At 39.2% G+C, this 24,561-nt stretch overlaps 1 protein-coding gene across 3 annotated transcripts in view; it reads right to left on the minus strand.

The window, feature by feature from the left end:
• The window catches only part of IFT80 (intraflagellar transport 80), a 92,049-nt gene that overhangs the window by 61,735 nt on the left and 5,753 nt on the right, over window positions 1–24,561 (minus strand). For 2 of the 3 annotated variants that reach the window (XM_031957594.1, XM_031957596.1), the window contains exons 2-5: window positions 24,217–24,335; window positions 20,622–20,843; window positions 7,536–7,646; window positions 3,514–3,582 (exon numbers count right to left, since the gene is read on the minus strand). In XM_031957594.1, the coding sequence (XP_031813454.1) occupies window positions 3,514–3,582; window positions 7,536–7,646; window positions 20,622–20,843; window positions 24,217–24,253 (439 nt within the window). In that variant the 5' untranslated portion in view covers window positions 24,254–24,335. Of the gene's footprint in view, window positions 1–3,513; window positions 3,583–4,336; window positions 4,362–7,535; window positions 7,647–20,621; window positions 20,844–24,216; window positions 24,336–24,561 lie in introns of those variants that run through there. The other variant, XM_031957597.1, reaches the window with a different exon arrangement.

Genomic DNA, 24,561 nt, shown 5'->3' on the forward strand with positions numbered 1-24,561 from the left:
TAGGTTGGCGATCCTGTCAGTGTCCCTAAAAAACTGCCTGGGATGCAAGGGCCAGTGAGCCATGCGCAGCCAATGACCCTTCTGTCCTCAGCAAGGGGAGGCCCAGGAGAGCACTCAGACCACAAGGATGACCACCAGAGATGGGCCTTCCACTGACCGAGGGCTTGGGAGGGAGCCAAAAGCAGAGCACAGGGCCTGAGGCTGCGAGATTAGGAGCATGGGGTGACAAGAGCATGATGACCCCTGCCCCCCAGGCCCTCACATTTGCGGTTTGGCAGTGGTGGCCATGGAGGCCTGGCTCAGGGGCTGCATGGTTTAGAAAGGGTGTGAAGGGAGCATTTTAGAGAAGGAGCTGGGAGTGGCAGTGACCAGTCCAAGCCTCCTGCAGAGTGAGTGATGGGGGAAATAGAGAGGCTAGAACCCCCACTGCCATTAATGGTGCAAAGCACCCATGGGGGGCTAAAGCAATAGGAAAAGAAAGCTGACCGGGTGCTCTGGGCCCAGGGACATCGTATCACAAAAATGGGTGTGACTCCCTCCAGCTCCCTTCAGCCTCATAGAGCACCTGGGGGGGCCAGGCCGAAGCACGGGGGATACAAAGAGACAAATAAAAATGGTTAGGAAAACTCTCTCCACCAGCCTTTTGTTTGTTTTGTGTCCCTAGTGACAGCAGCTTCCACATTTCAGGGAGATGTCATTTTGTTCGTGTCACCACAGACCACAGCTCCGGGATCCCTCAGGTTGCTATGGTCGGTAAACTGCTCACTAGGCAGAGTGCCTGGCCCATGCCTGACCAAGCCCCGCTCTGCCTGTCCTTGGCCAGAGGGCCCAGAGCCAGCAACTAGACCCATGAGGGCCCCTTCCAGAATGGCAGGCTGAGCCAAAGCTTGTTCATCACTGGCACGTTCTTGTCCTTTGACAGCTCCCTGCCACAAGAAGATCACTAAAGATTTCTAGGGAGGATTCACAGCAAAACCATGGGGAAGAAAGCACAAAGGCTACAGCAGAGCTGCTGGCCCCCAGACATCCATGGCATCGCAAAGGTTTTTCTTTAATACAGGTACTCCACACTGGCTTTATTTCAAGGGAATGGTTAAACCAAAGCAAAAAATAAAATTAGAAAATCACTTTTCTAAAGCATTTAAATAGAATAACAAAGCAAGAGATCTATTAAATGTTAAATATGTTTGAGGCATTGTGCAGTCACAGAAAAAGGAGAAAAGCAAAAACAGTCCCTGCCTTTGAGCAGCTTACATTCTAGTGTCTAGTAGACAATACGCAAACAATTGTGCACATGCAAACTACAGACAGGATAAACAGAGGGTGGCCTGGGCAGGAAGCTGCTAACGGTGAGAGCGGACAGGAAAGGCCTCCCGCAGCGAGCGGGATCTGAGCAAGGGAAGCCAAGAGGCAGGAAGCAGCAGGAGGACCGCTCCAAGTGAGGGGACGGCCAATGAAACGGCACCATTGAGATAGAGCAGTGAGTGAGGGACTTTGAGAACGTGCAGGGGAGGGATGGAGGAGAAGGCTGCAGAGGGAAACAGCCAATGGCCAGACACAAGCCAGGGCCATTCCCAGCCCCAGATGATGTTGACAGCTTCCTGCTCCCTATTTTTAACAAGAAAACCCCAACTCAGCAGAGAGCTTTGTTCCCATAGGAGGATTATGGATCAGGCAGCTGCCACTCCTCCAACCATAACGACCGAGCCCGTATCAAGAAGAGCCCTTGCCATGAAGCCAGATGTGTGCCCATAGGGAAACCCTCGGAGCCACGATAGCCTCCTGTTGACTCAACGTCAGCAGCCCAGAGGAATGAAGGACAGCCCCCCACCAGCAGGGAAATGGCTGCTCCTTTTGCCCTTTTTTACCCTCCTGCCTCCAGCTGCTTGCCCAGACCAGCCCAAGGCTGAGCCTCCCAGCTTCTGATTCCTGGAAGCCTCCCTCTCTTTTCTGAGCTCCTAGGAGAGGCTGGCCTTGGGTCAGACCTAGAATAATTCTGAGTTCTAGAGCACTTGAGCTGAGAAGTTTCTTTTTTTTTTTTTTTTTATAGCAATCTTCACTTTATTCCTTGCTAGATTGCAGAAAATTCTTTTTTTTTTTTTTTTTTTATTTAATAGCCTTTAATTTACAGGATATATACATGGGTAACTTTACAGCATTAACAATTGCCAAACCTCTTGTTCCAATTTTTCACCTCTTACCCCCCCCACCCCCTCCCCTAAATGGCAGGATGACCAGTAGATAGAGCTGAGAAGTTTCTAAACAAAGACAGGAGAATCTGAAGCAGGAATCTCTGACCGAGAGACAAAGCATTCAAACCATGGGGTTGAGGGCACCTGCCCACGCCCCACAGGACTGAGGTGAACGGCTCGGTGTCTCAGGGAATATCTGCTGAGTCTCAAGGGACCTTACCTCAGAGAAGGGCATAAAGCTACTGGAAGTGACCTAGGCTGGCCCGGCAAGCACTCAGAAACCTGGACTGTCGGGCAGGGGAGAATGCCGGACACAAAGCCTGATGGCAGAAGGAGGGACACGACAAGAATATATAGCAAAGGAGTCCAGGAACTGCTGACTGAACTCCAGGATCTCAACTCCCCTCCCAGTGTGGAGCTTTCCCAGCCTCAGGGCTGAAAACGGTGCCCGACTGCACGAGTCAGATTTCTGAGTGACTCACGGGCCAGCAGGCTCAAGACCACCTAAAGATACCTCCTTCCCGTGCTCTTCCAGGAAACCTCCACATCAGTTACTCTGCACTCAACTTAGTATTATAATTAGTTCACATTTTCCAAGTCAAGGGCAGTAAATAAACAAATAAAACAACGCCTTCTAGAGCTAACTCTGAATTTGGGATTGTCTCTGTATTTCAGTTTCCTTCCACAGGTATCAATTAAGAACCAACTCCATCTGGTTTTTTCAATTCACAAATACATTTGTGCCCTCTTGCGACTATGGCTATTCAGATGTTCATAAAAACTGAGAAGGGATGAAGGTCACTTAAAATTTTTTGAGGGGAGAAATTCTCTGAATCTTAACTCTGAATTCTCTGAATCCTAACTAATGCCTAACGAATTTTGACCACTGGATTTCAAAAATTATTGCAAATTCATTTCACAAAAAGGCTTGTAAAAGGAGTTTTTAAGTTTCAACCAAAAATTATAAATGTTCATGGCATATGAATGAAGCTGGTAGGAAAGGGGTACATTAAAAAGCAATAGAAAGAATTAAGGGGTTTTTCTTTATCAGATCTACCTAAGCTTTTAACATACACCATTACCATCTTCTCCCCTCCCCAGGTAATTGGGGTTAAGTGACTTGCCCAGGGTCACACAGCTAGAAAGTGTTAAGTGTCTTGAGGCCAAATTTGAACTCAGGTCTTCCTGACTTCAGGGCTGGTGCTCTATCCACTGCGCCATCTAGCTGCCCCGAGATTATTACCTTTTGTTAAAAATTCTTATAGGATTTTTCTACTGGACAATTTAGAAAATAAAATGGTTGGTTGGTTATAAAACTTACCTTGCTGGGCTAAAGTTGATCTTAGCATTCCAGTCTTTGACCAAATTTTTACTTGTCCATCTTCACCAACTGTAAAAAATTGTGATTCAGTTACTGACAATCTCAAATTTTAAAAAGAAAATTTTGCTAATTTAAATATATACTTAAATGAAAGATGTAAAAAAATTAATAATTCTTTTTTTTAAAATGCAGGTACTACCGCTTTTGCCAGAATTTCTTCTAAAAAAATTACAATATACATTTTAAACAATAATTTTATTTAAAACATATATTATATCTTAAATTTCACTTTGTGACCCCAAACAAATTCTCTCTCAGCACTTTAGGCAATTCTCTTAAGTTGTAGAGAAGGTGCCAATCACTACTGTTTTGAGGATGTTAATCAATGAGATTAGAGATCCAATCTCTATCCTAAATTTCATAAATAGACTTTCATTCACAAAAAAAAAAACAAAAAAAAAAAAAACTTAAGAGTCAGATCTAATAAAAGAAACAAATTTACAATAGTTACAAATCAATCTCTAAATAACTTTAAAAATCAGTTGTAGATACAAAGACAAAGCACAAAAAAGGAAGCAAGTAATCCTTCTATATTGTAATACTGGTCTAAATCTCTTCAGACAGCCTGAAGGCCCGAAGCCCTGAGAAACCGCAGTACTGGTGCCACAGTTGGTACTAACACTAGGTCAACTCAGCTTACGACGGTGCCTCTGAACTCTCAAACTCAAGTGATCCCACACCTTCAGCCTCACAAGTAGCAGAGATTGCAAGGGTGCCCCTCCACACCCAAAGCAGTAATTCTTCTCTTTCCTGATTTACTCACAAAAGGCTGGGTTTCAGCAATTTCATTTTTAGACCCTTAAGCGTTTGGATTTGGTTTCAGACTGAATCTTCAAACCTTTAATAAACAAGTGTTCTCATTGGTAGGGATGTGTCCTTCATGAGTACAGATCTGTCTCTTTTTCTCACTAATCCTCCACAAGGGGCCTGCCCAGCTCTCCAAGGTCTGCAATATCTTGATAACACTAGTACAACACTCAGATTTCTCTGTTCCTTATTATCCAAACATTTGTTATTCCTTTCCCAAATGCAAACCAGTCTGTCGACCTCTTCCTTGACAAATTCAACAAACTTGTCTGCAGCACTAGTCGATGAAACACACACCTGACAAACCAATTCAAGGGACTTCTAAGCCAAGACCACATCACAATCTGAGCAATGGGTGACTACCTTCTGCAGACACCCAACAGCAGAATTCCTCAATCCAAAGGGATCAGGAGCTTACAGCCCAGGAGCTACACTACAATGGGCAGGAGTGGTCAGACGGGACAATGGCTGCGTCTCACCGATGAGGAAACCAAGCCCCACACAGGGCAAGTGGCTTAGCCACGGGGCCCACAGAACTGGCCAGCGTGTCCTGCCTTAACCACTACTCTCCCTGATGGCGGATTCAGCCCAAGAGCGGGGACGAAGCTCTGTGCACAGCAGACATGTGCCTGGAAGAGGGCGGCTGCCAGGGGCCTGCATCTGTCCCTGCACTGAGTTAGACGGCTTCGGGAGTCACCCAACAACAGACGCAGCCAATTTCACAGGATCAGCGCTTCCCAATGGGGCAGCTGCTCACTTGTATCTTGCTGCTCTTTTCTCTGCCATGGAAATGACAGAACCAGTATGAACAATGGGAGCTGACACCAAAGATAAGTGAGAACACCAACTACTTTGGTGAGTTCACATCACCTGGACCCAGATGAACATCCCCAGGTCCACCTGGAACAGTTGGCAACTGTGACTGGAGAGCCACTGCTTGGGGGTGGGGGGGAGGGAAGGGATCCTGGAGAATATGTGAAGCTCAGAAGAACAAATATCCCCATTTAAAAAAAAAAGAGGAAAGAACAGAATCTACAGATTCTAGGCCAACGTGTGAATTTTAGGAGATGGGTTAGGGAACATTTAGGAAAGGAAACAATAATAGGGAAGTGCAAACAAGACTTTATCAAGAACAAATAATGCCAAACTAGCAACCCAATTGAAAAAGAACGTTAAACTAGTCCATCAGGAGAACAGAGACAGCATTTCCCTGCTTAAGGATTTGATAGTGTTTCATGCTATTCTGTGGACAGAATGGAATGCTGACATAGCCACATAGTATTCAAAAAATCTTTCAAGATGTCAACTGCACTACAAAATCACTACTGATTCGACCAAAACTTACACCACCCCCACCACCCCACACACAGAAAATTGGGAAGCACTTTGGCAAAAATTAGGCTCTGATCAATGTTTTTTTTACAAGATATGCTCCAAATAGATATTTAACTTAGCTATAAAAGGTCATATGAGAGAAATTAAAGGAGCCAGAGAAGGAAACACCTATTCTAATTATGGATGAAGTAAAAATTTGTGATCAAATATGTGGGAGGTCATTGAGGATAAAATGGACATATTATTATGAAGTTAGAGAAGAAACAAAAATATATAATAGATTTGCAGCTTAATGAACAATCCTCTTGTGTCTATTTGGTATCTATTAAGTTCAGAAGAAAAATAAAAACCAAAACATTTTAATATTTTTGCCCACTTGCTTCTATAGATAAATTGTTATTTTAACTAGTTTTACAGAGAAGTACATTGGTATTTTTATTGTTATTTCATTAAAGCTATTAATTTACTTGGGAGAAAGCTGTGTCTTCTAATCCTGCTCTCAATTACTCATTAATTTCACTACATTTATCTTTTATTTACTTGTATTGATATAGCCTTCTAGTTATTTTTACACAAATCACATTTGTGTTTAGAAAAGTCAATTCCAAGATATACAATATGGTGGTTTTTATTATGAAATTGCTTAGACTTTTTTCACCCGAGTGTGAATGGCTGAGTTAATTAAATGTAAGATTCTTTCTTTTCATTTTCTTTATCCTCCTATATTAAGGTATGTTTAGTATACTGAGTCATAAATATAACAATATAATGGTTTCAGTTTAAAATATGATATCCTTGCCTTTGTTGTATTTTAAAATGCAAAAAGTTTTGTGGCACATCTATGTCCTCTTAATTTTTTACCTAACTGACCAATTTCACTTCCTTTATTAATGCCTCTATTTTTCCTGTTTTGTTGTATTTGAAATAAATTTTAATACTCTAATAAAACATATGTTCAGAATAGTAATCTTTGTCTTTTATCTATTTTAATGGAAATGCTACTAATATTTTTCCATCCTATATAAGGAATAGCTATAGGCTGGAATCAAGAAGATACATTTTAATTGTGTTGAGGGGAAAAAAAAATCTTCAAGCCTATTGTTTTTTTATAGGTGCTTTAAAAATGCTCTTTCACATAGTAAATATATAGGAGACAGCTAGTCTAGAGAACCTATATACCCCAGGCTCATCCTGGCAAAAAGTGCTGCCCACCCTTCCCGTTGGTACAATTATATGCATTTATTTATTTTAAACTGTATTTTGAAGTACTGATATATATGTAATCGATTTGCATTTACTAATCTCTGTATATGCAGTTTCCTCATCATTGAATACAAGGCCCCTGACAACAGAACTCTTTGTAATATCCACAAATGAGTAATGAAGCGGTTCCTGATTGGTGGAGATGGATGAACAAACTGTGGTACATGAAAGGTGAAAGAATTTAAAAATTCAGAAAAACATCAGTTTGTAAAGATTAGTATAGAGTAAAATAAGCAGGGCCCAAAGCATTTCCATCTCTTAGTACCACAGTGCAACACATAACAATGGAATCTTTAAAGCAGATGTCTATACAATCAAGTTAGATCTATTCCTCCCAGCAGAAAGATCAGGAGACTATTAGAGTAAAATATTTTATCTGTTGTCCAACGTGACCACTGTGACTTTACTTCATTGTTTGGGAAGTTAGCGTTGTTGCTAAAAGGAATTATTCTGGGGAAGGTGTACTTCTGGAAATTAGTGAATGGACACACACACACACAAAAAAAAAAAATCAACAAAAATTTTAAAATATATACTATTGCGTTAAGACAACTTACCTGTAATCAAAGCTGTTCCTTCATAATTCCATCTCCCTGCAAGTACAGCTCCACAATGAGCTTCTACACTTTTTTCCACTCTTCCCAATTTCGAGATCAAGTGAAATTTACCTGAACCAAAAAAGTTATATTTCAGAAATGTTTAATTTATGAAATTAATATATTGATATGATACAATTCTTTATTTGACATAAAGATTTAATATAGTTGATTCTGAATAATACTGAGCAAATACTTAATTTCAAATTTCTTCCCATGTCACATAGAATTCAAGGGTTACAATCCCTTGCCATCACAGTTGATAAATGAGTGTGGAAATTAAATGAATTTTTATATTAGTTTAAGTATAATTAAGAAGGTAATCTCCCTACAAAAGTAAAGGAATTCAATACCAGCACAACTATCAGCATAATAACATTAACAGGAAAAACAAGAGCCATATTGATTACATCAATAAATTCTTTCAAAAATAAAATTGGAAAAAATTACAACTTTACTTTATATTAAAATATTAGAAAGCACACAATGTAAGTCAGTGTCTTACTAGGATTACAGAATTGGCGGGAAGAAGGGACTTCAGTAGCCGCTTTGTCTGACCCTTCAACTGTACTAATATATTTTACAAGTGGTTGGGCTCTGAGCAGAGGGAATTTACAGCCTCTTCAGGCAGTCCTTCCAAGCAGTCCATCAAGCTCCCGACAGCTCTGGAAATAATGGTTATCAAGCTTTTCCTGACAACAATCCTCAATCTGTTTCTTTGCAACTTGCATCACTTGCTCCTGATTTTGGGACCAAAGAGAACCATATAGAACCTACTCTCTATGCCCACCTTCAAATACTTGAACACAGTTCTCATAAATAATCTCAATGGATCTTTTTTCTAAGCTAAATATACTCAATTCCTCATATAATATAGACTTAACTTCCATCCAATACAATTCCCTGACTCTGGTTAATTAGTATCTAAGAGAGCAAGAGGGAGGGAAAGCTGTCAATCCAGAAAGTCAGTAACATTAATTGCTCTTTAAACAGGACATCTATTTTAATTACAGCAATGCAAGCACTCACGCCATGGGTGCAGGCCGCAGCCCAGTCACACCTTACCCTTACAAATGCATTCACTGCAGAATTAGAATCCAGGCAGGATCAGAATGCATGGTCACCAGTAGGTCTTTGACAGAATTTCTACTCAGCATTTTGTAGACATCTTTCCAGGACTGCTCACATTTTGTGCTTAAGGCCCCATTACCCATGAACCCCACAAACAAACCATGTCTGCTTATTCACCCATTTTCTGGGTAATATCCCTTCCAGTGGAGGTGTTAGATTCCCACCAGAATAAAATGCCATTGGGAAATGTCAAACAAAATCAACGAGAACACATTTCCCCACAGGTCATATGCACTGGTAGTTTGCTAAGTCACCAGAGTGACACTAGTACCTTCAGCACTTCATGCACATAGGTTATTACGAATATATTATGGTCTGCTTATAGGTTACCCACCTATTTCTCACTCGCTCTCTACGCTACCCTCAACTTTGATCAATTGGAGAGTATATGGTCCAGATTGGCAAGCATATGACATCCCCAGGAAGACAAAGGGCTAATAATAGCTGACAAACTGGCATTTATATAAGGTTTGTTATCTGGCAGTTACTGAGAACTTTAAAATTATTTCATTTGATCCTGACCATAAACCATAACCCTGCTTGGGAAGTTGATGATATTATTATTCTCATTTTACAGATAAATTGAGAAAAATGGGTTAAGTCACCAAGGTCACATTGCTAGTAGGTGTCTTAAGGCCAGATTTGAACTTGAGTCTCCCCATCTCAACCAATATAACCTAGATGTAGTCAAACAGGAGATGAACATCCTGCATGTCAGTGAACTTAAATGGATCAGAATTGGTGAACAAATTCAGGTGATCATTGCACAAATCAGTATGGGCAAGAATCCCTTAAAAGAAATGGGAAAGCCCTCATGGTCTCTAAGAGTGAGAAAGGCATTATCCTGGTATCTGCTCAAATCCAAGACAAACCATTCAGCATCACAGGAATACCAGTTTGTGCTCCAACCACTGCCGCCAAAGAGGCCAAAATTAAGCACTTCTATGAAGACCAACAACTTTTCCTAGAAATAATTCCAAAGAGAGATGTCACATTCACCACACAGCTCTTTATTTCCAAAACATATACACAGATAGTTTTCAACAATCACTTCTATAAAACCCCATGTGACAAATTTTTCTCACTCCTTCCCACCTCCTTCCCTAGACAGCAAGAAATCCAATATACGTTAAATATGTGCAAATCTTCTATACATATTTACACAATTATTGTCCTGCACAAGAAAAATCAGCTCAAAAATGAAAAAAAAATGAGAAAGAAAAAGAAAAGCAAGCAAACAACAACAGAAAGAGTGAAAATGCTATGTTGTGATCCACACTCAATTCCCACAGTCTCTCTCTGGGTGTTTAGAACTGGCCTGAATCATCTCATTGTTGAGAAGAGCTACGACAATCAGAATTGATCATATAACCTTATCGTTACTCTGTATACTGTTCTCTTGGTTCCAATCCTTTCACTTCATCTAACTTTCTCCAGGCTTTCCAAATTCATCCTGCTGATCATGTCTCATAGAACAATAATATTCCATACCAATCATATACCATAATTTATTCAGCCATTCTCCAATCGATGGGCATCCATTCAGTTTCCAATTTCTTGCCACTACAAAAAGGACTGACACAAACATTTTTGCACATGTGGGTCCCTTTCCCTTCTTTAAGATCTTTTTGGGATATAAGTCCAGTAGAAACACTGTTGGATCAAGGGGTATGCAGTCTGATAGCCCTTTGGGCTATCCAGAATGGCTGGTTGAGTTCACAACTCCACCAACAATGTATTAGTGTCCTAATTATTACACATCACCTCCAATATTTATCATTATATTGTCCTGTCTCCCTGGCCAATCTGAAAGGTGTGTATTGGTACCTCAGTTGCCTTAATTTGCATTTCTCTAATCAATAGTGATTTAGAACATTTTTTCATATTATTAGAAATGGCTTTAATTTCTTTGTCTGAAAATTGTCTGTTCATGTCATCTGACCATTTAACAATTGGAGAATGGCTTATATTCTTATAAACTTGAGTCAATTCTCTATATATTTCAGAAATAAGGCCTTTATCAAAGACCTTGGATGTAAACATTTTTCCCCAGTTTTCTGCTTCCCTTCTAATCTTGGTTATATTGGTTTGGTTTATACAAAACCTTTTTAATTTATTATAATTAAAATTATCCATTTTGTATTTCTCTAGTTCTTGTATGTTCTTTTTAGTTCTCTAGTTTGTATGTTCTCTAATTCTTCAGTCATAAGTTCCTTCTCTACAGATCTGAGGTAGACTACCCCTTATTCTCCTAAGTTGCCCATCGTTCACTGGATTATGGAGAAGGCAAGGGAGTTTCATCTGCTTCTGCTTCACTGATGACACTAAGTAAAGACTTTGACTACGTGGCACAAAACGTGGCAAGTTCACGGGAGAGGGAGGTATCAGAGCATCTTTCTTGTCTCCTAAGGAATTTGTATACAGGCCAAGAAGCAACTAACAAATTTAAAATTGGGAAAGAAGTATGATAAGGCTATATGCCAAGATGGATGAATCAAAAGTCAGAATTAAGGTTGCCAGAGAAATTATCAACCATCTCAGATATGTGAACAATACCACTTGGATGGCAGAAAGTGAAAAATTAAGAAGCTTCATGATAGAGGTGGAAAAGAAGAGTATAAAAGCTGGCTTGAAGTTTAACATTTAAAAAAAAAACTAAAATCATAACAACTGGTCAGATCACTTCCTGGCAAACAGGGAAAAAAATGGAAGCAGTGTCAGATTTATATTCTTGAACTCAACAATCATTGCAGACAGCAACTGCAGCTATGAAATTAAAAGACGCTTGCTCCTCGGAAGATATGACAAATTTGGACGGCATACTAAACAGAAGAAACGTTACCTTGCCAACAAGGGCCCATATAGTCAAGGCTATGGTTTTTTGAGTAGCAATTTATGGTTTTGAGAACTGGACTATAAAGAAAGTCTGACCACTGCAGAATTGAAGCTTTCAAACTGTGGTACTGGAGAAGTCCCTTGGACAGCAAAGAGATCGAATCAGTCAATAGTTAAAGAAATTATCTCAGACTTTTCATTGGAAAGACAAATAATAAAGCTGAAGCTTAAATATTTTGGCCACATAATGAAAACACAGGACTCACTGGAAAAGACCCTAATGTTGGGAAAATTTGAAGACAATAAGAAAAGGAACAGCAGATTAGATGGATAATGTCATGGAAGCAAGAGAAAAGAGCTTGGACAGATTCCAATTTATAGTTGGAGAAGGGCCTGCCACACTATAGACTACAAAAGTCACAAAAAAGTCAGAAATGACTGAACAAATGAACAACAACTTCCTGGCTCTAGGCCCACTGTTCTATCCACTGTGTCATGACTAACTACTGTGTTAAAATAAGAGGTCTGTGCATCAAGGAGTATAGAGGAAATGGATGAATCCGTGTACAGTGAATTTGGGAAATACATCTGCTCAACAGAGCTGAAGGACTGTATAAATAGAGATACACCCCCAGAATGTATTTTATTCTTCACTTCTAACTGGTAACAAGAGCATAAACTGAAATGATTCTATCTTAAAGGAAGCACCTACTATCCTGAAGATTTCCTGTTTAAATAGAATTTGATAAGATTAAAAATAGAAGAAACCTTATCCCAATGGAACACACCTGATCTTTAGCAACTCCTTAGACCCCAAGGTTTACATATTTCCTGATCCACTCACTATTACACAACCACCCAAATAAAGAATATGACTATTTAGTCTTACCTGATGTGGATTACTTCACTTTCCTTTTGTCTTTAAATATTGCCCTCAGTTAATGGGGGAAAAAAACAAAACAGGAAGGTGACCCAGCCATGCCACACCTAAAACTATATTATAAAGCAGATATTATTTGGTACTGGCTAAGAGATATAGTGGTAGATCAGTGGAATAGATTAGGTACGCAAGACACAACAGTCAACGACTACTGTAATCTACTATTTGATATACCCAAAGACTCCAACTTCTGGAGTTCTGGAGAACTCATTATTTGACAAAAACCACTGGCAAAATGAAAACTATGTGGCAGAAACAGACCAACTTCTCACACCATATACCAAGTTAAGGTCAAAATGAGTACATGATTTAGACATAAAGGATGATGCCATAAGCAAATCAGGAGAGCAACAGAATAGTTCACAGTTTTGAGAAGAAGGGAAGAATTTATAACAAAACAAGAGATAGAGAACATTATGAAATGCAAAATGGATAATTTTATTTACATTAAATTAAATAAGTTTTGTATAAACAAAACCAATACAACCAAGATTATTAGGAAAACAGAAAGACAAGAAAGAATTTTTACAGCTGGTGTTTCTGATAAAGGCCTCATTTTTCAAATAGAGAACTGAGGAAAATTTCTAAGCCTACAAGTTATTCCCCATTTGATAAGTGATCAAAGGATGGAACAGGCAATTTTCAAGTGAAAAAAAAAATCAAAGTTATCTACAATCTTGAAAAAGTTCTCTAAATCACTACTGTTTAGAGAAATGCTAATTACAACAATTCTGAAGTACCATCTCACATCTATTGGATTGGCTAATATGATAGAAAAGGGAAATGATAAATGTTGATCCAATCATTCTGGAGAATAATTTGGAACTATTCCCAAAAGGCAATCAAACTGTATATATCCTTCTCGTTTGTTTGTTTTAATGATTTTATTTTCCCCAGTTACATGTAAAATATTTCTATATTTGTTTTTAAAACTTTGAGTTTCAAATTCTCTCCCTTTCCCCTCTCCCACTGGGAAGGTACATGTGAAGTTATATAAACACTGCCATAAAAGCCCTAGTGCAAAAAAAAATAAGATTTTCCTGCCCCACCCCAACCTCCATCACCCTCCAAAAAAAACTTAAGAAAAATAAAGTTGAAAAAAAAAGTATGTTTTGATCTATATTCAAACACAATCAGTTTCTTCCCTGGGTATGGACAGCATTTTTCTTTTTTTTTTTTATTTAATAGCCTTTTATTTACAGGATATATGCATGGGTAACTTTACAGCATTAACAATTGCCAAACCTCTTGTTCCAATTTTTCACCTCTTACCCCCCCACCCCCTCCCCTAGATGGCAGGATGACCAGTAGATGTTAAATATATTAAAATATAAATTAGATACACAATAAGTATACATGACCAAAACGTTATTTTGCTGTACAAAAAGAATCAGACTCTGAAATATTGTACAATTAGCTTGTGAAGGAAATCAAAAATGCAGGTGGGCATAAATATAGGGATTGGGAGTTCAATGTAATGGTTTTTAGTCTTCTCCCAGAGTTCTTTTTCTGGGCATAGCTAGTTCAGTTCATTACTGCTCCATTAGAAATGATTTGGTTGATCTCGTTGCTGAGGATGGCCTGATCCATCAGAACTGGTCATCATCTAGTATTGTTGTTGAAGTATATAATGATCTCCTGGTCCTGCTCATTTCACTCAGCATCAGTTCGTGTAAGTCTCTCCAGGCCTTTCTGAAATTATCCTGTTGGTCATTTCTTACAGAACAGTAATATATGGACAGCATTTTTCATCCCAAGTCCTTCAGAGTAGTCTTGGATCATATATTGCTGAGAAAAGGCAAGTTATTCACCGGTGATCGTCCCTACAACACTGCAATTACTTTGTACACAGTGCATTTCATTTTGCATGAGCTCATAAAGAACTTCCCAGGTATTTCTGAGAGCATCCTGCTCATCATTTCTTATAGAACAAATAATATTCCATCATCATCACATATCATAATTTATTTAGCCATTTCCCCAATTGCTGGACCCCTTCTCAATTTCCAATTCTCTGCCCTGAGAAAAGAGCTGCTTTAATATTTTTGAACACAGAGGTTCTTTTTACTCCCTTAAATCTCTTTTGGGATTCATGCTGAATAGTGCTATTGTCAGGTCAAAGGATATGATTGATTTTATAGCCCTTTGGGCACAGTTCATATCTTTTGATCATTTATCAATTGGGGAATGGTTATTTTTTTATAAAATTGACTCAGTCCCCTATACATTTGAGGCCTTCATCAAAGAAACTTGCTTCAAATTTTTTCTCCTGCCCCTGTTTATTCTATTCTCTGTCCTTTGACCCTGTCCCTCCTCAAATGTATTTTGCTTCTGACCACCTCCTCCCCCAATATGCTCTCTCTTCTAGCATTCCCCCCTCTTTTTGTATCCCCTTCCCCTTCTACTTTCTTGCAGGTAAGATAGATAGCACTATACCCAATATTATGTGTGTGTGTAATTTCTTCATTGAATCAATTCTGATAGAGTACAGTTCACTCCCTTTCCACCCTCCATCATTGTAAAGACTTTTTCTTGCATCTTTTATGCTATTCCACCTCTCCCTTTCCCTTTCTCCCATTACATTTCTCTTACACCTCTTAACTTTTTTCCATAATATTCCTTCATATTTAACTCACATTTGTTCCTTCTGTCTATATATACTCCTACTGACATGAAAGTATCTTTCATATAGGAATATAAATAGATCAATTGTGTAAAGTACCTTACAATTTTCCTTTCCTGATTACCTCCTTATGCTTTTCCTTGAAGGTAAGGATTGTACTTTCTCTGTTTCTGCATTTCTAGTATTTGCACAGTAGCTGGCAGAGAGCAAGTGCTTAATGAATGCTTATTAACTGATTGATGTTGAAACCACAAGACCATTCCTTCCATTCATGTGACTTTGGAATTTCTAGCAATTGTCATCCTGGAAGAAGCTATTATGAGAACTTCATTTTCTTCATTTTCTGCTTAGCTTTTGACTCCAAGAACATCATGTCCACATATGCAGATTGCTTGAGATGGCCAAGCAGAATGACCTTGCTTTTGATACTTCAACCTTGACAGTTATCTCCCTTCTGATGGACAGGATCTTTTTAGAACCTTCCTTTCGAGAAGGCTCACTACTCTCCGGGTTGCTCTCGGTTTTCCATAAGCAGCTGTTTGGCTGCATCTCCACAGACATCACAGCTCTCCTCCAACACCTCTTGGGTTCCACCACCCCTCCTGCCTTCTTCTTTCTGTGTATCCTCTTCCTCCACTGGATTGTAAGCTCCTTGAGAGCAGAGATTGTCTTTTTCTTATTTGTATCTCCAGCACTTAGGACAGTGTCTGGAACGTAGTTGGCGCTTAATAAATTTTTACTGAATTGAATGGAATGGAAAGAAAATCCGAGCTATCAACAACCATTTTAAAAGGCTCTGTATTTTACAATAGTAAGAGATTTCTCAAATATCAATTAAAACAACTCTGAAGTTCAACGTCACACCAATTAGATTGGCAAAGGTGACAAAAAAAGAAATGAATACTGCTGGAAGGGCTACAGGAAAATAACAAATTAATATACTGCTGGAAGAGTTCTGAATTGGTCCAACAATTCAATAAAGCAATCTGGAACAATGCACAAAAAGTAATTAAACTATTCATACAGTCACCAGTAGACCTATGGCCCGGGCTGCTCTGGCCATACTCACTTCAGCAACATGGAGGCTTTATCATGTGAGTGGAGGTAGCCTGCTTTATTGGCTTCCTTCAGCTTTAAAACTTTAGTCAATCAGGGTTTTTTGGCTCTGCTTTTTTTTTACCTGCTGTATCCAGAGAGGGAAGAATCCAGCTGACTCAAAAGCAAAGGTTCCATAATTGAATTAAGCTAGTGAGAGGAGGAGGATTCTCTTTCCCCAATCTCTGTCTTTTTATGTTCTAAGAAATGGGGCTCATTCTCCAATTGAAAAATGGTCAAAGGAATGAACAGACAATTCTCAGATGAAGACATTGAAACTATTTCTAGTCATATGAAAAGATGCTCCAAGTCATTATTAATCAGAGAAATGCAAATTAAGACAACTCTAAGATACCACTACACACCTGTCAGATTGGCTAAGATGACAGGAAAAAATAATGATGATTGTTGGAGGGGATGCGGGAAAACTGGGACATTGATGCATTGTTGGTGGAGTTGTGAACGAATCCAACCATTTTGGAGAGTAGTTTGGAACTATGCTCAAAAAGTTATCAAACTGTGCATACCCTTTGATCCAGCAGTGTTACTATTGGGATTATATCCCAAAGAGATTATAAAGAAGGGAAAGGGTCCTGTATGTGCACGAATGTTTGTGGCAGCCCTCTTTGTAGTGGCTAGAAACTGGAAACTGAGTGGATGGCCATCAGTTGGAGAATGGCTGAATAAATTGTGGTATATGAATATTATGGAATATTACTGTTCTGTAAGAAATGACCAACAGGATGATTTCAGAAAGGCCTGGAGGGACTTACACGAACTGATGCTGAGTGAAATGAGCAGGACCAGGAGATCATTATATACCTCTACAACAATACTATATGATGACCAGTTCTGACGGACCTGGCCATCCTCAGCAACGAGATCAACCAAATCATTTCCAATGGAGCAGTAATGAACTGAACCAGAAACGCCCAGAGAAAGAACTCTGGGTGATGACTAAAATCCATTACATTGAATTCCCAATCCCTATATTTATGCCCACCTGCATTTTTGATTTCCTTCACAAGCTAATTGTACAATATTTCAGAGTCTGATTCTTTTTGTACAGCAAAATAACGGTTTGGTCATGTATACTTATTGTGTATCTAATTTATATTTTAATATATTTAACATCTACTGGTCATCCTGCCATCTGGGGGAGGGAGTGGGGAGTAAGAGGTAAAAAATTGGAACAAGAGGTTTGGCAATTGTCAATGCTGTAAAGTTACCCATACATATAACCTGTAAATAAAAGGCTATTAAATTAAAAAAAAAATGGGGCTCAAAATAACACTTTTTGTTGCAAAATACTGGAGATGAATTTAGTGGTCTATGTATATAAATGAAGAGCATTGCCCCCTAAGACTGACAAAATGGGGAGAAACCTGAGCAGACTTAGATGAACTGATCTGGAGTGAAGTGAGAAGAACCAAGAGAACAATTTCTACAAATACCACGAGGATGTAAAGGAAAACAATTTTGAAGACTTTTAGAAGTCTAATCAATGACTACAGAAGACTGATAGTGAAATGAAGCATACTTCTTACCTCTTGGCAGAGGATTAGCACAGAGCCTGCAGTCCAGAATGAGACACATTTTCAGATACAACCAATGTGTGAATTTATACTTTATTTTGAGTCTACTTTTTTGTTACAAAGAAAAGTTTTGAAGGGGTTTTTTGAAGGGATGGAGGAGTTTGACTAAGAATAGTGATAGAAATGCAAAAAAAAAATATCAATGAAACATTTTAAAATGTACATAAGATGAACAGACTGCTGTCAGTACCACTGAATTTAAATCTGATATATGCTTTACCAAACAAGGAGTTTACTTAGTTACTCAAAAAGTCAGAATCAGTGCCTACATCTATATTGAGGGAACATACTTTTATTACCCAATTTGCGAGAAAGAATGTGTCCCTTGGCTTATGAGAGATCAGGTCAAGAGAGGAGTCTTTTTTTCTTTACCATTCATGTATTAGAATTAGTTTTAGGGGAGATAGAACTTCTCCTAAAGTTTATATTGATATTAACATTGGTCACTTTGTTTAGTATTTCTAAAAAATCCCAAAGAAACTATACATTTCTTCATTTTGTATGTCTCTATTACGATTACATGTGAGTTGGAAACTGCTTGGGAAGGACTGTTTCTCCTATTTAAGAGAAGTTTTACTAGTTAGAAAGCATTCTCACCAACTAGCTTGTACCTTAATGTGTCTAACAGATATAGTCAAAACAAGTCTATGATGACTTTTGTTATCTGCCCCTAACAATATAGGATTAGATTAATTAGGTCTCTGGGGGGAACCTCTCACACATTGTCCCCTGTAGACTGATTCTCCTTTCTCCAGATACAGATACAGGATGTAATAGAAAGGCCATTAAATTTGGTCAAAAGAGTCCAGACTCTACCACTCTCTAGCTATTAATTTTAGGCAAGTCTCTTCAACTTCCCTGATCCTCTGTACTTACTCATCTGGGTAAAAAAAAGGGCCTTTGCAGCTGTCCTATCTATTTCCTGGTGGACCTATCTATTGAGTTTCACCAATGTGATGACTCTGGCCAACATAATTCATCTACTAATCTAGTGCTATGAAAATGTTGATTAGTTTCCTAATTTGGAGGAGTTTCTTAATTTTCCAACTTCTTACTCTCCGTAATTTTGATCTGGAGTCCTTTTCTCTGTGCTCTCCCAGTGCTCCCAGTCCCTGGTTCTAAACCCCTCCCTCCTCCTGCTCACAGATGGACCACTCTCTGCTCATGTCAACGCTCGCTGCAGCTTGGAACTACTTTAGGATAGATTTTTTTTTAATTCTGAAATCCAAATTATTCTAATATAAGTGAAAGAGAACCATAGATTTTTATAATGTGTTGTGTAAAATGGTTTTCTAACAACAACAAAAAAAAGTAGATTCTGTTACGAGAGGGTTTTTGAAAAATTAACAGGAAGCTGGATAGTCTCGAATTTTCTCGAAACCATACAATAATCCTAACAAGAATAATAAGAATTTATTGTATAAACTATTATATAAACATTAACGTAGTTAGCGCTAATGCTCAGAGTCACATTGCAACCTTGAATCTTGTTTCCTACCTGTACTGTCTCTTCTAGCAGCTTCCCTTTCATTATACAGTCCTTTGCAATCACCAAAGGGGTGCTTTCATATCTATTATTTCATTTGACCCTTACACCTCTACCAATAAATAAACATTTCTTAAGTGACCATCATTGCCAGGCACTGAGCCAGTGCTAGGAATCCAAGGGTAAAGCCTTTGACATAACTCCTGCCCCGAAAGTTTGTGCTCCAGCAGGAGAGGAGGCAGAGGAACTCAGTGACTTACCCAACATCACAATGCTGCTCAAAGCTCAACTCAAACTCGGGGCCTTTGCTTCCTACTTGGCCAAGGCAACCCCCATAATACCAAGCTGCCTGGAAGGCTCAAGGGAAGCAGATGATTAGATTATTCCTACTGAAGTCAGTTAAACTACTGCTAGGCAACCAAATAATTTAAGGCAAAAGAAACTGTTTCCTAACTTATTAGAATGGCCATAGGTACCATCTAAAGTCCCCATCAGAAAAAACAACTTTCCACTTGAATCTTCAGCACACAGATAGTAACAATGCAGACATAAATACATCCTTCAGCTTAGCCCTCCCTGGTATCATAAGCCACAGCAGAGGTTGCTTTCCATTTGAGTGAGCAAAGCATTCTTCCCATTTGTACCAACAACCATCACTTGAGTTATAACAGAAATACCAAACCCAAAAATTAATACATAAACTTAAATACCTGATACCCAGCTGTTAGACAACGACAATTTATTGAATTATATTAGTGTTAAGCTTGCCTATCAGTTGTTACCCTCAAGATAACAGCATTGTCAGAAGCACTGGTAATAATAAATGGTTCTAATAATTAAATAAATTATTAATAACTATGTGAACTTGAAAGTTTTGCAAAGCACTTTGCATCTTGTCCCATTAGATCTTTACAACTGTCCTCTGAGCTAGATGTCCATTTTACAGATGAGGAAACAAAAAACTCATTCTCTCAAATGGCTTGAAATTTTAGGAATATCTCTTTAAAAAAGTCAAGGTCTGGTTGGGCTACAAAAACAAAAAAAGCTAACCCTTCCTTAAAAGACTCACCACAAAACAATACATGGAAGTCAACCAAAAACATGGAGAGAAGTTTTCAGCATAGCAGCCTGACTATCAGAAATAACAATGGGTTTGAGAGTCAACCCAGAAAGACCAGGGTTCCAACTCTGCTTCCCCAAAGCCTCTGGCAGAGTGCCCCAGGAGACCTCACTGGCAGCTGCTTCATTTACAAAAGGGTAATGCTCTCTTATGGAACTTTTACAAAAAAATGCTCCATAAAAAACATTTCCAAGCTTAAATCCTGGCCCTGCGCAACCTTACCGTCAGAACTGGTGAGAACAAAGCTCTCAGCCTGTGTCTGCTTCTTCACACCGATGCTTTTGGGAAACCAGTGAAGATCAATGGGGTAGATGTCATCGGGGAGCTTGACGATTTGGCTGGTCTCAGTCGTTAACAAGTTCCATTTGACTATTTGGTGATCATCACTACAGGAATAAAGCTCTTCAGCAGTGGTCCAGCCTACACAACTTACTAATTCTTGATGTATGATATGTCAAGGAAGGATGAACTTTAACAAACCAAAAACTTTACAAAGGGAAATTCTGGTTACTATCTGAGCTTTGAGCTACTGAAGCATTAAATCCTCTAATCCCAATTTTTTTCATACAAAAAGTTGAATAATAATAATAATATATGATTTGAAAAAAACTTTTTTTTAGTGGATTAGATATGTCCGACTCTTTGTGATTCTATTTGAGGTTTTCTTGGCAAAAATACTGGGGTGGTTTGCCATTTCCTTCTTCAGCCCATTTTGCAGATGAGAAACTGAGAAACACATGATTAAGTGACTTGTCCAGAATAACACAGCTAGAAAAGGTACTTTTTCAATGAGTAGCAAGAAGAAAAGAGGAAATTGTTGACTTAGCACTTTAATGATGGCAAAGTACTTTGTGTATGGAGCCTGGACTTCTAGACCCAACCATGGCCACCTCCGGCTTCCCAAGTGACCAAAGCCCTTCCACTACTGCAGAAAGTGGGAGTGGCCTTTCAGATCAGGACACTCCCTTGTTGTCCCTTACTCTTGGCTTAGAAGGCGGGGAGGGGGAGGAGCAGCTGCAGGAGCCTTCCCAACACAAAGCCCAATTCTACCAGCAATGAACATTTGCCTTTTAAAATCCAAATACTCCATCTTTAAGCAGCAGGGATCTTATGAAGTGAAAAAGTCTCAAAAAACTAGAAACTGAAGAACATGGCAATGGATAAAATTTGAAATGTACATGTGTAATGTTCACTGGCAATTTATCTGTTTTTAGAAACAGAGGAGGGAATCACATTTTATGCCAAATTTTTGAGAAAACAAATTTATACTTTGTCCATCTATGGGATTCATCTTCCGCTTTAATAGAACAACAAATAAATTGAATCTGGGAAATTAAAATAAAATCAAATAACTCCAATGACTGTGGGAGAGATCATGTAGTGAATGTAATGCTGCAGAAGCTCGGCTCAAGAAGTCCCCAAGAGGTTTCCCAAGTCCCCTTGCGCCAGAGGCCAGTAGATCAATGGCTTTCATGTATGGCCACTGAAGGCTCCTTGTCTCCCAACACACCCAAGCTCACTGTGAGGACATAGGCTGGGAGCACGGGGCACAAATAGGTGCTCGATATGTGTTGGCCAAATGGAATCCAAATGGAGGAGGAAACACAGAGCTTGGTGGTGGCGGCGACCCAAAGGCCCAAAAAGACAGGAGGCAAAACTCAGAAGAGAGGGGGAAGATCATCGCAAGACTTCAATGCCCCAGAAGCACTTGTCTATCCTAGCAACCTAAGGCTGGGGACTGGGGGTAGGGGCCCTCTAAGGGCAGGCTCCCTTCCTTTCCCCACGTTCTTAAGTTCTAGAGGGAACTTTATTAAAGGGAAAAGAAACCGTGAAAAGGCTTTTGCTTCACATGTGACTTGATCAGTGAGGTTAAGTTAGTGTTCACAAAATCAAGGAGACTTGTGCAGCACAGCAGGTACCAACATCAAGTCGTGCTTGGAGTGGAACTCGTCACAAACTAACCAAAAGCAGCTGCTTTCCTTAAAGGGAGGAGCACTTCCAAATTCACTCTTCAGTATTCCTCAAGGAAAACTGAGCAGCAAAGTGTTTATTTACTCAGGAAAGCTCCTCAAGACAAGTCCCCCCCCCCCTTTATGGTCCAGGGAAGCTTCTTGTCTTTTGATGATGGAAGTTCTTTGATCTGTCTTTGTCACCTCCAGATAATACTTCCATCATCCGCTGTCTTGAACCATCTCTGTGACTACAGGGCTTTGCCAAGCCCCAGATCTCTTATTTTCAAACAAAGCCCCAGATCTCTTATTTTCAAACATCACAGTCCTTTCAGTCTCTTGCCAGTAATAAAATGCTCTCGTCTTTCCCCTCTATCTGGAACCTTCAGTTCTCTCATTCTCACTGAACCCATTCATTTTCTCCCAACCAATTGATTCATTGTGTCACATCTGAAGCACTGAGATCTTACTAAGGAAGTGGAAATGGAGTGAAAGAATTCAAATTTCAAATTTGCTCCATCAAGCACTTATTAAGTCCCTACAAGATGCCAGGCTCTTGCTCCCAAAGTGCTGGACACTAACTACAAAAGAAGGGGAGCATGAGAAGCAAAGCTCTAATAAGCAGGAAGGTTTAGGAGCAGAGTCTCAAATGGAGCTCAGGATATTACCAGGTGAAGAAGGAGCCTCCCCAGTAGTGGAGAGAGCCAGGAGGAAGTAGGATGTGGAATGGGAGCATTGAGGAAGAGCCAAGAGGCCAGTTTGGTCAGACCAAGTTAGAGCTACACTGGTGAGTGGCCATCAGCGCAATCTGTGCTTTATCCTAGTGGCAACCACTCTCACAAGAGGACCTCGCGGCCTCCGAGATCCCATCACAGGCTAAATCTCCGGTTTTGTTAGAGATGATCTTATGGAATCACACATCCTCTTTTTCTGTTTCAGAAATGATGGACACCCATAGATATAATAAAAGAAAGCAATTAAATGAGCAATTAAAACACTGTTGTAATGGAACAGATTAAAAAAGACTTGGATTCTTCCATTTAGAAAGTAAGCTCTATAGAGATTTGAATCTTCCCTGTTTAGAAATTCTTTGAATCATGAGCAGGGCTGGGAATGGAAGTAAATCACAGACACCCGCTTCCCCAAGCCTCATAACTTAACCAAAGTAACTTCATATGTCAGAGATGTACTCTTTACTCTAAGGGGAGGCAATGATTAAATATGAATAGATGCAAGAAGAGTATGGCCAGATTCATAAGCAGCTCCTAAAAGTGTACAAAAAAACGACTTTTCATGGTGTCCACCTTTCAGCACTTCTGATAGGGTGGAGAAGAAGGGGTCAGACCCAAGTATGGCAGACTCTTCATTTTTATGTAAAGTCATGAAACCACCCTGTAGAGTTAGAACTGTATGGTTGCCCAGCTTCCCCCTCCTGCCCAACCCCTCCTCCATTCTCTCCTGCATCTTAGCAACAGACTCCATCATTGATAGGCACTAAAAACTTGCTGGTTCCTACTTTGTTCCCCGGAACAAGGTAACTGTTTCACTTTCAAAGGTTTTTCTCAAGATTCTGATAGACTAAGCAAAAATTCTATTTATGTCAAATAAGTACTCAAGTAACAGGTGAAAATGTCAGTTAAAAAGTGAAAGCTAGATTAGTTGATAATCTTATCTCAAGACTCATATATATATATAGGGATGTATATACATATGCAAAATAACAAATATTTAACAATTTTTGAGTTAAAGTTTATCACCAAAAAAATATGCAAAAACAACTTATTTTCCAACTATAAGGAAAAAAAGTAAAATTATAAAATAATTCAGCAATAATGTCCAAATAAGTTTTATTAAGGAACAAAGGATATGTTTTGGTTCTCTTAGAAGTGAGATCTTCAGTCTCATTTTCTCAGAATTTCCAGATGAATTATAAAAGTTGCTTGGCTATATTCACTGTAGAAACAGACATTCGAGGAGCCTCAAAAATCTGCATAAAAAGAAAACACATTCACATAAACAAAATAAAAAGACTAGCAATGTCCTTGTATCCTATTCCACCATCCCCTATGCAGCACCAGAACACTGCTGAGCGAGCGTACACACACGTTCATGCATGCACACAATCAGAAGAGTTCCTTGGTTAATTAGATAAGTTTATAGAATGGGAAACCTTATCTGACTCCAACTGAATACTGGGTCGTGGCCATGCATTT

The sequence above is a fragment of the Sarcophilus harrisii genome, chromosome 3 (assembly GCF_902635505.1).
Source record: "Sarcophilus harrisii chromosome 3, mSarHar1.11, whole genome shotgun sequence".
Classification (NCBI taxonomy): Eukaryota; Metazoa; Chordata; class Mammalia; order Dasyuromorphia; family Dasyuridae; genus Sarcophilus; species Sarcophilus harrisii.